The 20,821-nt window shown below is 45.2% G+C and overlaps 1 protein-coding gene across 4 annotated transcripts in view; it reads left to right on the top strand.

Moving 5' to 3' along the window:
* The window catches only part of LOC138784040 (uncharacterized), a 242,957-nt gene that overhangs the window by 29,036 nt on the left and 193,100 nt on the right, over positions 1-20,821 (top strand). For 3 of the 4 annotated variants that reach the window (XM_069959482.1, XM_069959481.1, XM_069959480.1), the window contains exon 8: positions 19,740-19,808. The exons of the other annotated variant lie outside the window; for it this stretch is intronic. In XM_069959482.1, the coding sequence (XP_069815583.1) occupies positions 19,740-19,808 (69 nt within the window). The remainder of the gene's footprint in view (positions 1-19,739; positions 19,809-20,821) is intronic. 4 annotated transcript variants of the gene reach the window in all.

Here is a 20,821-nt window from a genome sequence, read left to right as displayed (position 1 = left end):
TATCAGCGTACTGTAGCAACTGTCACTGTCACTTTATTATGCACGTTATGCTGGATGAATGATAAATTTTACAACATTTTCTGGATGTACTAGCACTTTAAAATAACCTGTCCCGGCAACTTGGTCTCCCACCTCCCCAGGTCTTGTTTTTAGTGTTGTTTTCTGTGATTGATTTAATAAACTTGTATTTGTTAATTAAAGTTTTTGGATTTTATTAATCTTTATTTTGGGTTCCCCATGTGTATAATTGGTGTAGTCTTGAAACGGATCCCGCCTTCTTCACTGAGTGGCTAAGCCGACCTGAGACGTCACGTCTCGGGCCCGCGTCAGACACCCGGAAGCGGCTAGGAATCGGGCACCTGAGCGCCGCGATGCGGGACCCGCCGCTGAAACCGAGGAGGTGAGTGGACGTCTTTTCCCTCAGCCACCTCCTTCCCGGTCCCAGCAAAAATGTGCCCCCCCGCTGGAGTACCCCTTTTAAATGTTTTTTTGCACGCTCTTAACTTGGATTGGTGGGAGCGTAACTGCTGGGACCTCATCAATCACAAAATAAGGGGTCGCAAGCCGATGCGTAACTTAAAGCCAATGGTGGCCCCCAGTGCATAGACGGTAACTATTCCCCTTAACTATGATTGCAGTATTGGTCTCCTCACATGGGGAAGAGAGACTCTGGGACCCGGGTGTAACCGCGTCCTTATACCTCCACCACTAGGCACCAGGACCCGTGTTTGAATGCATGAGTCCAGCAGCAGTCTGGTATTTACACTTCTTCAAGTCCTGTGCCCGGCTATCTTGCCTGGGTATCCTGGCTAGCAGTCTCATAGAGTGTATCAGAAATGGTAGTGCACCTACCTGACTGCCTCCCTATTCACACAAAGATCTCTGGATCAGCTGCACAGAACAATGTAAGTGATCCATCATCCTGCTCAGCTTCTCTGTCACTGGTTTATGCCACCCTGAGATAGGACGCCATCAACCTGCTGGCAGAGTCTCTTTAAATAGTTTTAGAGGACCTGGCATTATGATAATACAAGATGCAGGGAGGTCCATGATTCCTACTGTGCAAGGACGTAATCACAGAATGTGTGAATGCTTACTTAGGGTGCGTTCACACGTACAGGATCTGCAGCAGATTTAATGGCACAGATTTGAAGTTGTAGATTCAAGGCAAATCCAATCTGGACCATGAAATCTGCTGTGGATCTGCTGCAGATCCTGTACGTGTGAACGCACCCTTAAAGTGTATCAATTTACAAACTGAACCCTATGATATGTATTAGGGGACATTAAGTTGGTGTATTAGCAAGATGACTACATTGCCCGGGCCCTAATGATTGCTCATGCAATAGTCACATTAATGTCACTTACCCTTGATAGTTAACGGATGTTCCCAATATAGCCGTCCCCTTAAAGTGCTTGTTCACCAAGATTTTTTTTCTTTCAAATCAGTTGGGGCCAGAAAGTACCAAAGATTTGTAATTTACTTCTATTAAAAAACATCTCCTGTCTTCCAGTACTTATCAGCTGCTGTATGTTCTGCAGGAAGTGGTGTATTCTCTCCAGTCTGACACAGTGCTCTCTGCTGCCACCTCTGTCCATGTCAGGAACTGTCCAGAGCAGGAGAGGTTTTCTATGGGGATTTGCTGCTGCTCTGGACAGTTCCTGACATGGACAGAGGTGGCAGCAGAGAGCACTGTGTCAAACTGGAGAGAATACACCACTTCCTGCAGGACATACAGCAGCTGTTAAGTACTGGAAGACTGGAGATTTTTAATACAAATAAATGACAGATCTCTGGCACTTTCTGGCCACAGTTGAGAGCTATAGGAGTCGGTCTGTGAGTCACACATAATCAGGTTTGCCCCTTTCAGTCTTGTTCTATAGGTAGTCTCTGATTCATATGTTTCTATATATATCTAACCGATCAGAGCTGCTTTACCGGGAGACTTTGCTGAAGACGAATCTACGTGAAATGGCAGCTCGAGGGTTCAGTGTCAATAGAACTTCAGCTTCTGCTTAATTATAGTAACAATTGGAAAGCTGCGGAGCTGCTGAGAGGGGAAAGCACTTTACAGGGAGAAGTGGGGAACTTAATGCTTTTAAAGGCTTGAAGTGAGTGGGACCATTAATACCGGTAATTTCCGAGCCGGCTGCTGGATATTCTTCTGTCCCTTTTTTTTTTTGCCTAAACTTCTCTCGATTCTTTTTGGATGTGAGCACCACACGGAGCGGCTCGGCCAGTCTTCAAGAACATCCCCCTCCCCCCAAGCTGCAGGAGTTCACCGGTGTGATAATGGTTATTATGGAAGCAGTTATTCTATTTGCTTATATATTGCGGCCTAGGCTGTTATTAGAGGAGGATGGAGAGGGTCTGGTGGATGCCTCGTGCTTACACACTTTCAGCCATACTGACTCGTATATCCCCACCAAAATGATGATCTAATCCTGCCTACTTGTGTCGAGCACAGTTGTGAACTGTTCAGGTTTGTCAATGTTCTCCAGACCAAAACGCTCTGCATTTGACTCCTGGGGTCTGGAGCAGTTAGATGCCGCCCTGAGGTGTCCAGATGCCGGGAGTCAAATGCAGAGTGTGTGGGTTCCTGGACGGCATCAAACTTCTGTAGACATCAGGGGTAAAATGATGAGCGCTCTGGTTGTAGGATGGCATCTAACGTCTCCACATTCCAGGGGTCAAATGGTTCTAGGGCGGCATCTAGTCAATGGGAGTCAAATGGATAGTGTTTGGTTCCAGGGCGGCATCTAACTTCTCCAGATGCTGTTAGTTAAATGGCAAGCATTCAGGTTTCAGGGTGGTATGTAACTTCTATAGACTTCAGGAGTAAACTGGTGAGCGCTCGGGTTCTAGGGCGCGGCATCTAATTTCTCCAGATTTCAGGAGTCATATGCCGAGTGTTTGGCTCTAGGGCGGCATCTAGCTTCTCCAGATGTCGGGTGTTAAATGACGAGCATTTGGGTTCAGAAAACGCTGCCAAACCTAAGCAGTTATGCAACACCGCTCAACGCTACTGCCTGCATTTCCCATGATCCCTGCAATTCCCAATGAGATCCCCTACTGATCTGATCACCTGGCCGGTGAGACTTATAAGTGGGTTGGTGTCAGTTCACATTATGTGCAGTTTTGATGCCGTTTTTTGTGCGGTTTTTACCATGTAATCACAGCCCTGGTATATAGTGAAGGTTTGGAGTCTTCACACTGGTCTCACTTTGTTTTTACCGCTGTTTGGTTGTGTTTTTGCACCAATTTCTCCAGATTGCAGTAAAAATGCCGCGTATAACAGTGACTTGTGCCGTTGTGGGAAAATTAGAGCAATTAGCAGAAAGTCACGATAAGGCAGAAAACGGCATAAAAATATGGATATCCCCATCCCATATAGAGAGCAGCAGTATATAGCTACAGCCTGATGGGGAGAGAAGGGGTTTGGGAGGGATGTCATCCAGGACAGGGACAGACCACTTCCTAGAACACATTAAACGCTGTGTTTTCTGTGGGTCATGATGGCGATCACATGAATCAAGTCCAGTATTCAAGCGCAGGACTGCAGCTGAGCTGGAATGAATCAGATGGCACTGCTGGACTAGTGTGTTATATGGGGAGAATAGCTGGAGTTCTTCTTTAAAGTAGATACAGAATATTCTTCTTGCCCCTGTAGATTTTTACCTGCTTCTTGCAGAAATCCTGCAGAAAGCATTGGGGGTCATTCCCTAATAATCCGTTCCATTTTTGGCTTGTAAATGATGGAGAAGCAGAGAGCTGGAACCAATGCTGACATGGCGGAGGGGGGAGGCTCCAGCTGCAGGCAGTGATCTAACAGAAGGAGGAGCAACGGGACGGATCTCCTGGGACAGATGGCATAGACTTTTTTTCAATACTACTTTAGTTTAAATAATATTGTGGGACAGTAGGATGACTGGAGAGGAGTAGTGTAGGGACACCTATCAGAGACCAGAGTCCCTGTACCTGTGCTCTATGCCTTACTGCTCAGCCAACCTTTACTGTGCTAGATGCAGTCGGGCCCAGTGAACATAGCTGAGCGGTGAGGCATACACTATAGTTATAGTTACTTAGGCCTTTGACGGGAGTTCTTGCTTCTGTGTACTTACCGTGGTGCCATATGCAATTGCAGTTTGCCCAAAAAATTACCATTCAGACGGATCTGACGTTTATGGGAAAGATTTGTAACTTGCCTCTATTAAAAAAATCTCCAGTCTACCAGTACTTATCAGCTGCTGTATGTCCTGCAGGAAGTTGTGTATTCTCTCCAGTCTGACACAGTGCTCTCTGCTGCCACCTCTGTCTATGTCCGGAACTGTCCAGAGCAGCAGCAAATCCCCATAGAAAACCTCTCCTGCTCTGTTCCTCAGTTCCTGACATAGACAGAGGTGGCAGCAGAGAGCACCACTTCCTGCAGGGCATACAGCAGCTGACAAGTTTTGAAAACTGGAGATAATAGAAGTAAATTATACATTTCTAGCACTTTCTGGCACCAGTTGATTTGAAATAAAAGTTTTTTTTGGTGACCAACCCCTTTAATGGCTGTGTTACAGTCACTAAGATGGGAAGTGCGGAGTCGATTACTTGCGAGTCCTTCTCCTTGTCGCTCTGCCCGCTGGCGGGTGACTAGATGTTTTGTTGCTTGTGGTGAATTAAAGAAACCGCTAAGAACAATATCAGCCTGACAAGTGGACAGCGCAGAACGGACGCTGAAAGCTGAACTATTGATCACCTCTCCAGCCGCCTCCAAATCATCAGAGAGGAGAAATTCTCGGCTGCCGCGCTTTGGACTTTCGCCCTCGGTTGCAGATGAGGTTTTTTTTTTTTTTTTTTTTCATTTATGGCCAAGTAATTCCGGCTCTGAGCAGAAGAGGAAAGAATCCAGATCTTACAATGGAGATAAGTACCGGCCGTAAAAACAAAGTGCAGAATCATTGATGTAGGAAATGTGAGGGACGTTTATAGGGGAGAGGTCTGGAATACGTGTCCGAGTTACCTGTAGGACCCCCGCCTTCCCTGGGGGCAAACTCCCATATAACCGCAGAACAGTATGGATTTATGTGGGCAGCTTGGGCACTGAAGGCCCCTTCACACGTCTAAGGGACATGGACACCTTTAAGGTTTTTTCCTAAAGGATATCCATGCCTGAGAGTAGGCCAAAAAATTATAGTTACCCTCCAGATGTGCTTCCTGAAACTCTGGAATTCCGGGTGCACTGCCTGCCAGACCGGGACAGCGCCAGCACCCAGGCAAAAACTGCTGGGTTGTGATGGTTGCCCTTTAACTGTACAGCTACATCCAGCTGGCTCCTGGCCCTGTCAACCATTCTTCTGGCAGGAGGCAGCGTAATGCCACAGGCCACAAGAGGCCATTCACAAAGCTGAAAGTCAAAGGGTGAAGCCGGACAGGAGCACCGCGATGCAGGTGAGTATAGTATGTAGGATTGCAGCAGAGCTGGGACAAAACAGATGGCACTGCAGGGATAGTGTTGGTGAGTGTGTAATATAGATGTATATTGTAGTGGCCAATAACTCATACGGTGTCTTCCCAAACTATGATCAGTCATGGTAGGTGTATACAACTGAGAAGGCATAACCATTCATTCTCTCCCCCATTAAAGTGAATGGAGCAGTTGGAGTGATGATTTTTTTTTATTTCTCTTTATCTGGTCAATGCTGCTGCTGCAATGATCCTGGTGACTTGGTCCATTTTTCCAAATGCCGCCTGGTTTCTCCATTCAGCGCTGGCTTCTTCAGGTGCATCGGCTCGCTCTCTGCACTGGAGGCGGGTCTGGAGCCCCCCCCCCCCCATTGTTGTTATATCCCCTCAGTGACGCATCTCCATTAGAATCAAGTCTGTCCGCTTCCCTGAGGGGAGGGGATACCATTACACTGGCGGCACTGGGCCCACCTCCACTACAGAGTGCGGGCCGGTGTACATGAAGAAACTGACGCGGATTGCAGGAACCTTGCAGTCTTTTGTAATATGGACCGCGTCACCGGGATCCCAACTCACTACTCCAACTGGTACGTTCACTTTAAGTTCATTAACCAATGACCATTCGCCAATCTCCAACCTAATTTCTTTCTTTTGTGTTTTTTTTTTTTTGCATTTTTGTAACTCGTTTTTATACCTTTGTGTGCATCTGTTTTGAACCGTTTTTCCATTGACTTCCATTATTAAAAAAAGGATTCACCCGTTGTTTTTTTTTTTTTTTAGCGTACACAAAAACCTAGTCGACCAATAAATAGGCATTTCCAAAACGCAGTGTGAACCCAGCCTTGCATTTGTTCCAGTGGGTCTTCTCGCACACGTCTTACGCATTCGATAGAAGTGTTAGAGGTCGCCCGTATTGATCCGAGGCCGTATACGTGCCCGGAATCCTGAGAGCTTCATCCACTACACGGCTAGATGACTCCAGTTCACATGGCACCCGGCTCGTTACAGGAGGATTGCTAATGCTCAGCGACTGTTTTCCCGACGTGTTTTGCAGCTAAAAGTAGAATTTCCCCCTCTCATTCCGGAGTACAGGTGAAGGTGCTCTCCAATTACAATAAATTCTCCAGTGCCGATTAATATTTCACCATAATGCAGAATGTCTTTACACGCCGCTTTGAAGTGCGCGTACGCCTCATTGTGCTAGATTTCCTCTTGCATTTTCCCAGATCAAGGTGAAGATGTCGTTCCCATACAAGACTCTTGTATAATATGTCATTTCTGATAAAGGTTTCAAAGGCGTATGAGCGCGTTACCCATGTCACCGCTTTCTATTATCACAGTTTTCGCTTCCTTAATAATTTTTTTTTGCAGTTTTTGAATTGTATTTTTTGTTCTCGCTATTCATTGAGTATGCCGCGGTGGTATTTAATCGGAATCGTGTCTGTTGCAGATTGAGCGCTGCTGTATATACAAAGCTTCATTATACTCATTGGGAGTAGAGGGAGCTCATTGCAGATTAAGGGTGCATTCACACGTACAGGATCTGCAACGGTTTTCATATCAATGTAACTGCATAACCGAACACAGCATCAAATCTGCACTATTAAATCTGCTGCAGATCCTGTACCTGTGAACGCACCCTTAGGCCGGTTTCACACTACACGAGACACTGGCCGTTCTGTGCCCTGGCCGTGTGACAGAACGGTCAGTGTCAGTGAAGTTCATCCCAGCTGGTACTGCAGTACTGGCTGGATGAACTTCATTTGTGCTGAATTGGGATGCGGGCGCATCCCAGTTCACCATAGCACACAATGGAGAGTGCGGCCAGAGCAACACTCTCCATTGAGTGAGCTGTCTGTGTTGTGCGGCCGCTATTCACTGAATAGCAGCCGCACAAAACTGACATGTCAATTATTCCTGCAGATGCTAGGGATCTGGCCGGGATTCCCTCTGACTGCAGTGCAACATAACTTTTCTATTATTAACAACCGTTGTTGCAAATCGTCAACGACGGCCGTGATTGATAGAAAAGTTACGCCTTTTTATGTGAACCTCTGGGTTTGTGAAAGGAAAAAGTTGCCAATAGCCCCATGTGCAGGTAACATTGATTTACTGATAAAATCGGACAAACGTTGTCTGAATCTTAAAGGGGTCGTCTGACAATGAAGCCTATTTTCAGCTGTATAATAAATTATCTTACTTTAGTTGATTATTTTGTAATTTAACATGTTTTTTGATGCCTTCTATCTGCTTCTGATTCAAGCTCTTTTGTCTCCATTACCTCACTTTCTATATAGTGTACATCCTGTATTGAACATCTTATTCCTTCTGTACACTCTAGCCAGGAAACTAGCCACCTCTGTGCGACTTTTCTTTCTGATACTTGTTCTGCAGAGCTGGCTTCGGGATAAAAGGTGCAGGTAGATGGATTGGTCTTAACATTTCTTTTCCTATAAAGAATTGTCCCTGTACACTCCTGGGTTCAGTTCACACTGCGTTTTTGCGGTATTCTAGTTAAGTAAAATACATGTTGAATCACCCCCCCGCAGACTAACAATTTGTTTCATACTTCAGTCTCCTTTCCCCAGTTCTGATCCTGTGGCAGATGTGTCACTGGCCTGCTGTATCTGCACTCTCTGATGCTGGGAGGTTTAATCCAAGATCAAGTTGCTAGTGACCTTAGTGTGATTAACCCTCCTGGCATTACAGGGCCCAGATACAGCCAGCCAGGGGCACTTTATATGAGGCATCTCAAAAGGGAGCGGGTTTCAGAGCGTTGATGGAGAAAACCGTTTTGCCAGAAAGCAGCAGGATCAGAACTGGGGGAAGGAAACTGAAAAGATAAGTATGGAAGAAATAGTTAGTCTACAGGTGGAGTGGATGATTCAACATGCATTTTACTTAGCCAGAATACCCCTTTAACAACCAAAATAATATAGCAAAATATTCAAGAAAATGCAACCAAACAACGCAGTGTTAACTCAGCCTGATGCTGATAGTCAGTGCTGTGAGTGTACGGGCGCACTCTGTCTACAAGGGAGATAGTAACACTTCTATATTCCCAGGAGGAACCACAGAGCCCAGAATAATCCTGCAGCGTCTCTCCTCACAGCTCGCTGTCAGACATGGCGTCTGTCCACTTTAAGCAGCTGGACGTTTTTAGTGCTGCGTTTTATCAGTCAGGGCAGCGCTGAGATATTGGAGTTATAATGAAGAGACCGGATAATATCGGCTTGGTCTCCGGACGTTAATTGCAGCTCATACTTCATCCATCTACCTTAAGCCGATGAGGCAGAGGACAGCAGCTCCTGGCATGGCGTCCCGCAGCATTCTGCTAATTTGTTGCATCAGGGTGATTGCAAGAAAAGTGTCGGCGTCATCAGGTGGTGGCGGCTGTCATTCCCTCACCTTGGTCCTTAGAGTGATTGCTCGGCTCTCATGCAGAGATGTAAACCTGCGCGCCTCCAAATCAGCCAGACAGCACTTTATGGCAAACATTGACTTCTAACAGTGATTTTCCATTAAGGTTTATGAGAGTGCTGATGCTGAAGTCGGAGGGATTGACCTCGAAATATGCACAACCTGCAGAAAACCACTGACACTTGTGGCCGGCCGCGTGTAAGACACTTTGTATCTGTGCGTCGCTGATTTGTGGGTTTGGGGCGCCGGTTTGTGATGCGGAACCATGAGTGTCAGATCTTTCCTATTTTCTCCCCGCCAGCGTCCTGGTAATGGAGACGTCATCAGTATCGGCTAGACGCTCGCACCATGGCCGCCTTCTCTGAGGGAGGATCACTCAGGGTTTTATTCTTTATTTGTAACATATTAGAATGACTCGCGGCTGTTTCCGTAGACTAATGGAGCTCACAAATGTGTGTTAGCGCCGGACATCGGCCGTCCACCGCAGGTTCAGCCTCTTCTGAAGCATTGTGCAAAACAAGAGTCCGTGGAGCCTCGGTTGCGAGTCTCAAAACACGGGATAGCCAGATATCTCTAGCCTGTTGCCACGGGGCGCCTCCATGATGCGAAGAGCACCACACCACTCTGATAGATAGCCCCTTAAGTCCCACTCGGTTGCGAGTATTGAAACATAAATAGGGAAACAACAGGGTGGCCCCTTTTATGTCAATATCAAGGTGCGAGTATTGCGATCATGACAAGGGCTTGGTAAGGCAGGCCTCCATCCACAGACAGCCGTTTCGGGGTATTTGCCCCTCATCACTGTGGAGCAGGATTCTGGCTAGTTGGGGCAATGACAAATCAACCTACAAAACACAGTAATCACTGAACTCAAGGAGAACAGCGAAAAAAACTCCAATGAAGTCCTCAATCAAGAGTCTCCACTGATGCCTCCAAAAATGTAAATATGCAAAACAAGAGTCCGTGGAGCCTCGGTTGCGAGTCTCAAAACACGGGATAGCCAGATATCTCTAGCCTGTTGCCAACGGGGTGCCTCCATGATGGGAAGAGCACCACACCACCCTGATAGATAGCCCCTTAAGTCCCAATTAAGTTCCACGTAAGTGTTCTGAGACTCGCAACCGAGGCTCCACGGACTCTTGTTTTGCATATTTACATTTTTGGGGGCATCAGTGGAGACTCTGGATTGAGGACTTCATTGGAATTTTTTTTCACTGTTCTCCTTGAGTCTAGTGATTACTGTGTTTTGTTGGTCTTCTGAAGCATCAGCATAACAGCTGGGTGTCATCTGTGTATTTCTGTCCTTTCCTTTCTGGACCTTTCTGTCCTTTTCTATGGTGCCAGAGATTTGTAATTTACCTCTACAGAAAAATCTCCAGTCTTCCAGTACTTATCAACTGCTGTATGTCCTGCAGGAAGTGGTGTATTCTCTCCAGTTTAACACATGGCTCTCTGCTGCCACCTCTGTCCATGTCAGGAACTGTTCAGAGCAGCAGCAAATCCCCATAGAAAACCTCTCCAGCTCTGGACAGTTCCTGACATGGACAGAGGTGGCAGCAGAGAGCACTGTGTCAGACTGGAGAGAATACACCACTTCCTGCAGGACATACAGCAGCTGATGAGTACTGTAAATTACAAATCTCTAGCACTTTCTGGCACCAGTTGATTCTCTACCCCTTTAAGTAAGTCTTATACTTCCTAGGATTACTACAACACATCTCTCTTGATCATGCAGCGCCACCTACAATGGTTTGCTTTGCCGGTGGTGACGATTTGTATATTCCACATCTGGCGATACGGATATAGGCGACATTCTCCTTCCTGTATCTCTAGCATTGCTGTCCTTTGTGTCTGGAAGCAGCAGCCAGTACAGAGACCAACAGCTTAGCAGCAATGTATGTAAACAACTAAAAGCCCGATAACACCGCGGAGACATAAACAAGCATCAATGGCAGAAGGAGAATTAAACAAGATGACAAGATCCGCGTGAAAAAAGGTGTAACTAGCGCACAACAACATATCGGACACGTACGCCAGAAAACCTGAGTCCTCAGCAGAATTACAAATCAATGTAAACTTAGCTAAACAGTGAAAATAGAGATGAGAACGTAATGAGCTTAAAAATACAAACACTCGTCCTCCATGTCAGCGGAAACCGTCATGGAAGCTGCGCCAATTGTCTCTGTATAAGCTGCCAGGAACTGTCCAGAGCAGGAGAGGTTTTCTATGGGAATTTGCTGCTGCTACGGACAGTTCCTGACATGGACAGAGGTGGCAGCAGAGAGCACTGTGTCAGACTGGAGAGAATACACCACTTCCTGCAGGACATACAGCAGCTGATAAGTACTGGAAGAATGGAGATTTTAGTAATAGATGTAAATTACAAATCTGTATAACTTTCTGGCAACAGTTGATTTGAAATAAAACATTTTTGGTGAACAATCCATTTAAGGTCCCTATACACTTCAGACTTTTGTTGGCCTAACCCACCACTTGCATGTATGGGGTCCCCCCCCGAACAACCACCGAAAGATGATAGGGATTATGGAAAACCATGGCTGCAGTAAAAGTGCTCCCTCTGCGACTTACTCCTCCCCATAGAGAACACAATATTTCTCCTGTGTATGGGGAGGAGGGGAGACTGTCCTTAATATTTAAAGGGACAGTCTCATTAGAAAATTACATATTGTATAAATTATGCTTTTATAGTAAACAGATTTTTTAAGAATATTTGGTGAAATTTTTTGTAATTTTCCATTTTTCTATCTACAATATATAATAATCCTGATATCTTGCAGTTCTCATTCTCACCACTGGGGCTAAAACTAAGCTAAGACTTCCTGTTGTGTCTGTAGTGATAAGAGGAGGCTGCAGTAAAGTGATCTGTACAGCATTGCAGGGTCATGTGACACTAGTAGATAGAGGAGACAAAAGCAGCTCCCTATTGAATGACCTCTTCACAGGTCACAGAGCGCGCTCAGTAATGTCTCACATTCATCTCAAGGGGACAGAGTCTTTCTATTGTCGTCTATATCTATGAGGCTTGCTGTAAAGCATGTTACTAAATGCTGTTAAGAACAGCCCAGGCAATATGGCCACCCCCATAATTATGTACAAAAAGTGAAATTTAAATTTTTATCAGAAAATAGAAACCGATTAGAATAAAAGAACAAATTTTAGCATCTGACTCTAATCAGTAACAAAGAATCTAGGTGACTCTTTCCCTTTAAGAATATGAATTCCTATTAAACAAATGTCCTATTTTACACATCCATCCGAGCCGATAGGTGTCATGTCACTCCTGGTCTCTTCAGATTTCCAGCTACACTGAAAGCCTTGGAGTATTTTTAGCTTTTTTCTTGTTTTTTGTCTTTTCCTCCTTAAAAGCTGCTGTGTTAGGTTTCTCTATCATTGGCGGAATATAGTGACCTGGCACGTTCATCCTCTCCTGGTCATAATGATCCCTTACCCATCGAGGAGCTTTAGAAATGTGAGTCTTTCTCCTGCAGTAGCAGCGGCGGATCAGACGTCCTTATATTATAGCGGGATCTGCAGCGGCAGATCAGACGTCCCTATATTGTAGCGGGATCTCGGCCTCCCACAGGTCTAAATTAAGAGCTGGAATTAGCTGAAAGCCTAAGACGGCTCCTGCCTCCTCCTCTGCCGCTTAGAAACTTCTGCACGGTGTTACTACTTAACCATTATAGGGTGCGTGCACACTACGGAATTCCCGCATATGACCCACCCGTTCCATAGACTCTATTCTATACACGGGCGGATGTCTATGGCACAGGCAGAGATGCGCGTTGCTGCGTTTGGGCGGGTACGAGCGACTGAATACGCCGCGGGTTATACACGGGAATTACACGCACCCTTAGAGTTTACTTAACCTGAAGTGGCCGAGGGTAAATCTACCCTCCCATGTTATCGGGCTTATTGGAAAAATAAGTGTCAAAATAAATGTATATTTCCAGGTTCATACAGAGGCGGGTCTCGGACTATATACAATGGAGGCGGAACATGGCGCTCATACACTTCTGTCGGGTTTTGACTGATGAGGGCAGTAACACGTGTCACGAATGGCGATTACAATTTATTTTCTGATGTTCACCATTGTAATGAAAAAGTGAATGAATTCTGTGGAAGGACCTGGAAATGAAATTTTTAATGAAATGGAATGTAATTGTTACATAAGTAGACAGACATATGGTAACTAACATATTGTTTGTCCCATTTATTGAGCACTTTCAGTAAACATCCACAGTGCAGGGAGAAAAAGTGAAATGATCAGCAGGTTAGAAGCCTCTAATCTCCTTATAGGTCTCTACAGGTTACAGGACGTTGCGGATCGTCTTCCTTGGCGTCATACTTGGCTCCCCTTTTGCCATATTAGTATATTTACGGTAATATGCTGATAAGGTGTTTTGGTGCAGTGGGGGGCGGGTGCGCTTTGTGCACCAATCCGTCCCACCATAGGCTGTAAGGTGGCATCCAACTTCTCAAGACACCGGAAATCAAATGCTGAGTGTTCGGGGTTCAGAAAAGTTGCCAAACTCACACAGTTTCTTCGCTCAACATGTATGCCTTGTGAATATGGGGACACCCTAATAAACTTATTGATAAGCTAGGTCGGGACCTGATGAGGTCTGTGCCTCCAAGGCGGTCCAGAAATATAGGTAAACTAAACTCAAGGTCCAGAATTCCTCCGCAGCACCTGACATAGTTTTCAAGTTTGGTCCCTGTCTCCATTAGGGCTCACAATCTAAAGTTGCCTATCTGGTTTGGGTTTCGGAGGAAACTGGACGAAACCCACACAGAGAGAACCTACAAACCTTTAGCAGATGTTGCCTTTGGCGGCCACCGTGCTGCCCGTGCAAAAAAATTTTTTTTAGCTGTAGCGGAGATCCCCAGAGGAAACCGCACCCAGAGAACATACAAACTCCATGATGTTGGCGTCACTTGTATTTGTATCCAGGATCCCAATCTTGTAAGGCAATGGCGCTAACCACTGAGCCATGGTGATGTCTATGCGTGTATATGTGTGTGTGTGTGCTATATATTCTCTTGCTATAATTGCAGAATAGTCTATAGGCACCATATGGGGCAAAACAAGGAGTCCATGTACGTGTGTACAGATTTTGCAATTGGACTGGAAGCCATTTGGTGGTGGTGGCAGAATGAGTGGTGGTGGTTCACGTCATTGAGGTCCGAGCCTGTCTTCACGCCTCATTCACTGTGTAGTGCAGGTGCAGTAGCGCTCCGGAACAGCTGATCGGTGAAGGTGTCCAGTGTAAGCACCCTGCCAATCAGTGATGCTCAGTGGCCAGCAATGATTTGATGATGATGAAAAGAGTGCAATAGAAGAATAGAGAGAAGAGATGATAGGAAAGAAGAAAGCAGAAATCCTACTGGTTCACAGATTCTGTTGACATATAAATACAATAGCCCTTTGCAATCCTTCAGCTGTGCGGCTTCCATATATCAATACTTATTACAGCGACTTCTAGTGGTCAACTCTACTTTTACAACAATAAGACCACAAAAAGTACAAACTTTTGCAAAGGGTGTATACAGGAGCAATACCCCTAGTGGGACACCACAGTAGCATAGCCCAGAATAGTCCTAAAGGTAGAAATATTTCTTTGTAATTCCCCTTTAAGCGACACCATCCAGTATAACCTTGTGTGTTTTCCACAATCTAAATAGCATTTTCTATAGAAGCGACTCATCCGGAACGGCTAATGTCTGACTGCTGACTCGACGATCCGTCTGCCGCCGCGCAGAATTACTTCTAGCACCTCTTAACCAGAACAAAACCCTTGCGGAACCCAAAAATAACTTCAATTTTCAGCGCATATGAAATATGCTAATGTCTAAATAAAACTCATTCCGCTTTTACTTCACCAAGTTGTATATTTTTTTAGTGCGTCTCCCGCTGTTTATTAAAATACTCGCTCGTCCGACTCCAAGAAAATGGATTTAGATTAATGAAGTTGAGTCCGAGCCCCCCCGGCAGACGCCTCCCCGCCATATTGTTTTGCATATAGATCATCTTCCAGGCAGGTCGTTCAGACTTTGTAACGATTTCAACCTTATAAAATTACCAGGACCTTCTCTCGGTAATGACCCGCAGCGCCGCGTAGATACTGCTTAGCACAACATTTGCAAGTCATAGACTGTTTACCACCAACCTTATGTTCTTTCCCCAAGTGCACCGTGAAAAAAAAGTTCTCTGCTCATTTACTTGTACTGTTTTGTTTTCCGAAATGTTCTTCTTTTCCAATTTAGGCTTCAGCTCCCCGATGCAATGGAAATGTTACCCGAGCAGTTACTAGGATCTTTTCTCTTATACTCCGGATGAGTTAGCGGTCATTTTGCAAATATTTAAAAGGGTACTCCGGCAAATATCTTTATTTCTTTTAAATCAACTGGTTTCAGAAAGTTATATTGATTTTTAAATTACTTCTACTTAAAAATCTTCAGTACTTATCAGCTGCTGTATGTCCTGCAGGAAGTGGTGTGTACTCTCCAGTCTGACACAGTGCTCTCTGCTGCCACCTCTGTCCATGTCAGGAACTGTCCAGAGCAGGAGAGGTTTTCTATGGGGATTTGCTGCTGTTCTGGACAGTTCCTGACATGGACAGAGGTGGCAGCAGAGAGCACTGTGTCAGACTGGAAAGAATACACCATTTCCTGCAGGACATACAGAAGCTGATAAGTACTGGGACACTGGTGATTTTTAAGTAGAAGTAATTTACAAATCTATATAACTTTCTGAAATAAAAAGATTTTCTTCTGTGTACCCCTTTAAGAGTTGCTACATATGGTAAATCAGACAGAGAAGAGTTGATATGTATTAAAGTGAGAGGTTGCGAATGAGAAAATAAACAGACTTGTGAAGAAGTGACATGTGGCAAGGTTATGCAGAACATCTCGCCTATGTTATGTATGCAGGCGGAATAAGGTTGTCATCATTCGGGATTGGTCTCCGGTTATAAACCCTCTACTGCACATAATTCACACTGCAGCATCTCGTCGCCTGCATGGGGACACGTCTGATCTTTGGAGGTGGTTTCTGCTCCAGCGATCTCATGAATTGGACTGAGTCTGAAGAACGGGCTCCGGGGAATCTCTTCTATCGGCTCTGCGTTCAGCCGGGATTCCGTAATGCTCTCTTTATGGCTCACTGGATCCTTTTATGATTTCCCAAGGCGGCAAAATGAAGATAATCAGTTTAAGAACTGCCAATCCTTAACTTTTTAGTATTTGTTCCGGATTCTCAGATCCAGCCAGTTAGGGAAGCTGTGGAGCAGTGTTTCCTGGAATAAATAGGGAGACTCTTCCAGAAAATAGAAAACTGCCACCTATTAGTAATTCTATAATATAAGTCATTCTATATCCAAACCTTTAAAGGGGATCTCCGCTTTGGTCAGTCTGCTTGTTGGAGATGTCTGGATTCGTGTGGAGCGGACCTGGTAAACTGCTCAGGCTCAGCAATGTTCTCTGAACCCGAACGTTCGGCATGTGATTCCCCGCGGTTGTAGAGGTTGGATGCCGCCCTAGGGCTGCCAGAAAAACATGGAGATGCTTGTATTGTGGTTTTCCTGGACTCCCCAGGGTGGCAGCCAATTTCTGCAGCTGCACAGAATCAAATGCTGAACGTTTGGGCTCAGAGAACATGGCTGAACCCGAACAGTTATTCAGGTCTGATCAACACTAAAGTTGATCCAAGTGTTTCTTTGCTGGGATCCCCAGCCATCAGCTGTAATCTGTGGAAAAGCCAGTGTTCAGTTTTCCTGCAGCGCCTCCACAGGAGAAGTTAAGCATTACATTCTGTTTATTCAGATCAAGGGGTTGTCTGTTTAAGGCGAGGAATACGCGGCAATTTCAAGTTACATGACCAGTGTTGCGAACTCCACCACTCATACAAATAAATGGTTTGGTGTTGCAATTCACTGGTGGCCATTACTGTAGACTGAAGAAATCCATCCGAGATGGAGTTCCTGCTATTGTAGGGCTGTGGACACTTTCCTGTACATGCGTTGGGAAGTTGTGTGTTCAGAAATGGCTGTGTAGCCCTAGCCAAATACAGGATGGAACAGGTCCTCCTTCATGCAAATGAGGGTCCTAAACAGGTTAACCCCCCCCCCCCCCCCTTTTATGTTCTCAGAATTCCCTAATGGTCCTTTCAGATTTCCCAATCTCTGCCACAGGTGGCTGTAAATGAGCACCAAACAGGGAGATCAATGTTTGTTTGCAGTGCCTTTATATTGCACGGCCAGACTTCACAAGCAATCCTTGTATCAATCATGCAGCCATTGGAAGCTGACAGCATGGATATACAGATATTGGGTTCTGGGACATGGATATACAGATATTGGGTTCTGGGATATAGATATACAGATATTGGGTTCTGGGATATGGATATACAGATATTGGGTTCTGGGACATGGATATACAGATATTGGGTTCTGGGACATGGATATACAGATATTGGGTTCAGGGACATGGATATACAGATATTGGGTTCTGTGATATGGATATACAGATATTGGGTTCTGGGACATGGATATACAGATATTGGGTTCTGGGACATGGATATACAGATATTGGGTTCAGGGACATGGATATACAGATATTGGGTTCTGTGATATGGATATACAGATATTGGGTTCTGTGATATGGATATACAGATATTGGGTTCTGTGATATGGATATACAGATATTGGGTTCTGGGACATGGATATAGAGATATTGGGTTCTGGGACATGGATATACAGATATTGGGTTCTGTGATATGGATATACATATATTGGGTTCTGTGATATGGATATACAGATATTGGGTTCTGTGATATAGATATACAGATATTGGGTTCTGGGATATAGATATACATATATTGGGTTCTGTGATATGGATATACAGATATTGGGTTCTGGGATATGGATATACAGATATTGGGTTCTGGGATATGGATATACAGATATTGGGTTCTGGGACATGGATATACATATATTGGGTTCTGGGACAAAGATATACATATATTGGATTTTGGGACATGGATATAGAGATATTGGGTTCTGGGACATGGATATACAGATATTGGGTTCTGTGATATGGATATACAAATATTGGTTTCTGGGATATAGATATACAGATATTGGGTTCTGGGATATAGATATACAGATATTGGGTTCTGTGATATGGATATACAGATATTGGGTTCTGGGATATGGATATACAGATATTGGGTTCTGGGACATGGATATACAGATATTGGGTTCTGGGATATAGATATACATATATTGGGTTCTGGGACATGGATATACATATATTGGGTTCTGGGACATGGATATACATATATTTGGTTCTGGGACAAAGATATACATATATTGGATTTTGGGACATGGATATACAGATATTGGGTTCTGGGACATGGATATACAGATACTGGGTTCTGGGACATGGATATACCTATATCTGAGCTGTCAGTTTCCAGATCACACAGCACTATATACTTACCTCATGTGCTGCTGCCGTGATCAGCCATCCATCTGCTGTGTCTTCATATGCCGCCACCTCCGTCCACTCAAGAGGAGGCAGGGGCAGCCTGAAGATACAGCAGCTGGACAGGAGAGCTGGAGAACAGAATGCCGGACCATAGCAGCAGTGCGGGTGGTAAGTATACACTGCTGTGGGATCTAGAAACTGACAGCACGGTTATATACATATCCCAGAACCCAAGATATGTGCCGTCAGTTTCCTTTTATTGTTATCGGCCTCACATGCCCTGGTTACATAGGGGCCGATAACGCTAAATTTTGAAGTAGGCTCTAAAGACACAATGAGCCGAGGATCAGGCATTTTCCCCGTCCCCGGCTGATTTCTGCGGACTATAGCCAGCAGGAACGTTTATTGCAACAAATCCTGCCGATAATCGTCCATGTATGTTCATGGGTGGGAATCATATTTTTTCAATAGGCTTCCTACTTGGCAGAAAGAATGTGGTGCGGCCACAGAAGATTACGGCCAGTTAACACTGTAGACTTCTTTACCATTTACGCAATGGTAGCAGATGCTGGAAGTTGCTTCACAGACTAGAAGGGGGAAGACGGGGAACAAGACCAGTGATGTCTTCTCTGTAGTCGTTACTTCTCCACTTAATCTTCTGTACAGTTCCCCAGACATCTTTGGGGTATAGCATAGGGGATAACAGGCGAATTGACCGTCAGCCCCAAGAAAGGGGATGCAAGGAGTTCAGTACTTGGATGCGTTCAGTGGCTCCATAGAGAATGGATAAGTGCCGGCCATGCTGGCACACTGAGCTATCCATCCACTGTGGGGTAGTCACGTCTATGCTCCTAGACATCCGGATCTCCCAGCAATCGGCTTGTTATCGGGAGAACATGCCCAGATGAGAATACCCCTTCAAAGAAGAAGTCCATGGAAATACAGAACTGCAGGCAGGCTGGTGGGGCAGGAAAATAATAAAAAGACCAGAACTCACCTGTCCTTGTGCCGCCACTCCCGGGTCCCGTTCGCAGCAGCTGGCTGTCAGCTTCAGCTTGAAACCAGGTACCTCACGTATCCAGCTTCACCAGCTGAAATGTCACGACGCGACTGAGCGATTGCCCTGCGGTTTCTAACCCCAGTCACTAATGGTCAATCAGTCAGCCAGGCCATGATGTTAGCTAGCGGAGGCACAGTGGCAGGGGAGTTCAGTTCCTGCCCCCACCAGCCTGCCTGCAGTTTTTGTCCTTCCGTGGGACTTCACCTTTAAGACAGTTTTTACAGATTCTTCTAGTCCTTGATTTAGCTTTTTATCCGTTCAGTGAATCGTGTAAATAATTTTCCCCTTCTCTTTCAGTCCACGTTGCCTCCTTACGAGTCCCGGATCACGACAGGCAAGTTACTAATAGAAGCTGAAGACTTTGAGGTAGGATTGAATGATGACTTTTATTTATGGCTTTTTCTTTCTACCACTATTAATGTTGGTGCCGAGGCGGCAAGTGGCGGGATTCAGGTGTTCCCCTATTTTTGCGGCTGGAAGATGATATTTCATAATTACCCTGAACTTTTCAGCGTTTCTGAAATGTCAATTTGGATGAACGCACCTATAAAGCACAGCAAGTGTTTCATTATCCCTGTATGTCACATGGCCCCCGAGGAGGTAAGGAGATGACGGAAGAGCGCCGAGCTCCCACCGTTCATATTCAGCCGCCATATGACATTACATAGAAAAAAATCCATAGAGTCACTATTTAGCCTTTTCGGTTTGGAATTAATACCCGGCTCGATTTCCATCCCATCCATCAGGTTGCGGCAAAATATAATAGGTTCTAGGTAAACAAAGCTTCAAAGAGAAGATCTGGCCGTTGTATGGCTCTTTTTATGGGGTAATATGGCTAAGTAGACTGTCGCCTGGCTTTGATGTTTGCTTATCCATGTAAATTTACTGCACGTTGCAGAAGCTTCTGGTTATAAGTGGCCGCTAATAAGCCATGTGCTTCTTGTGTCCGCTGTCATGGGCGGAATCGTAATAACTTTCTTTGTCTTATTGGGAGATGAGCGGCTGTGTGCTGCTGTTTTTGCTGTGTTTTTGTACGGTGCGGGCTGAAATAGCTCTGTGGACTCTCAGATACAATAGCACTTAATAATCATCTTTAAAAGGTCTTAAAGGTTAATTGTCCGGAAAAAAAAAATCTTGCTTTTGAAGATGTCTCGTGGTGAAGAGATGTTGATCGCGATTTCAGGGCATTTCGGGCCGTAGTTTATATTCAGCGAAAAGACTGAGCCAGGGATAAATTCTGTACAGAGCGACAACTAATACAGCAGTATAGTGAATGACGCCTAAATAGCCGAGCGGCCTCTTTATACAGCGACATGCCCCCCCCCCCCATCCTATATTTATCATCTGGTAACGGGAAGCGCGGGATGTGGAGCCCTGCA

Source organism: Dendropsophus ebraccatus, chromosome 2 (assembly GCF_027789765.1).
Source record: "Dendropsophus ebraccatus isolate aDenEbr1 chromosome 2, aDenEbr1.pat, whole genome shotgun sequence".
NCBI lineage: Eukaryota > Metazoa > Chordata > Amphibia > Anura > Hylidae > Dendropsophus > Dendropsophus ebraccatus.
The sequence above is the reverse complement of the archived record's forward strand: the minus strand, read 5'-3'. Positions and strand labels throughout refer to the sequence as shown.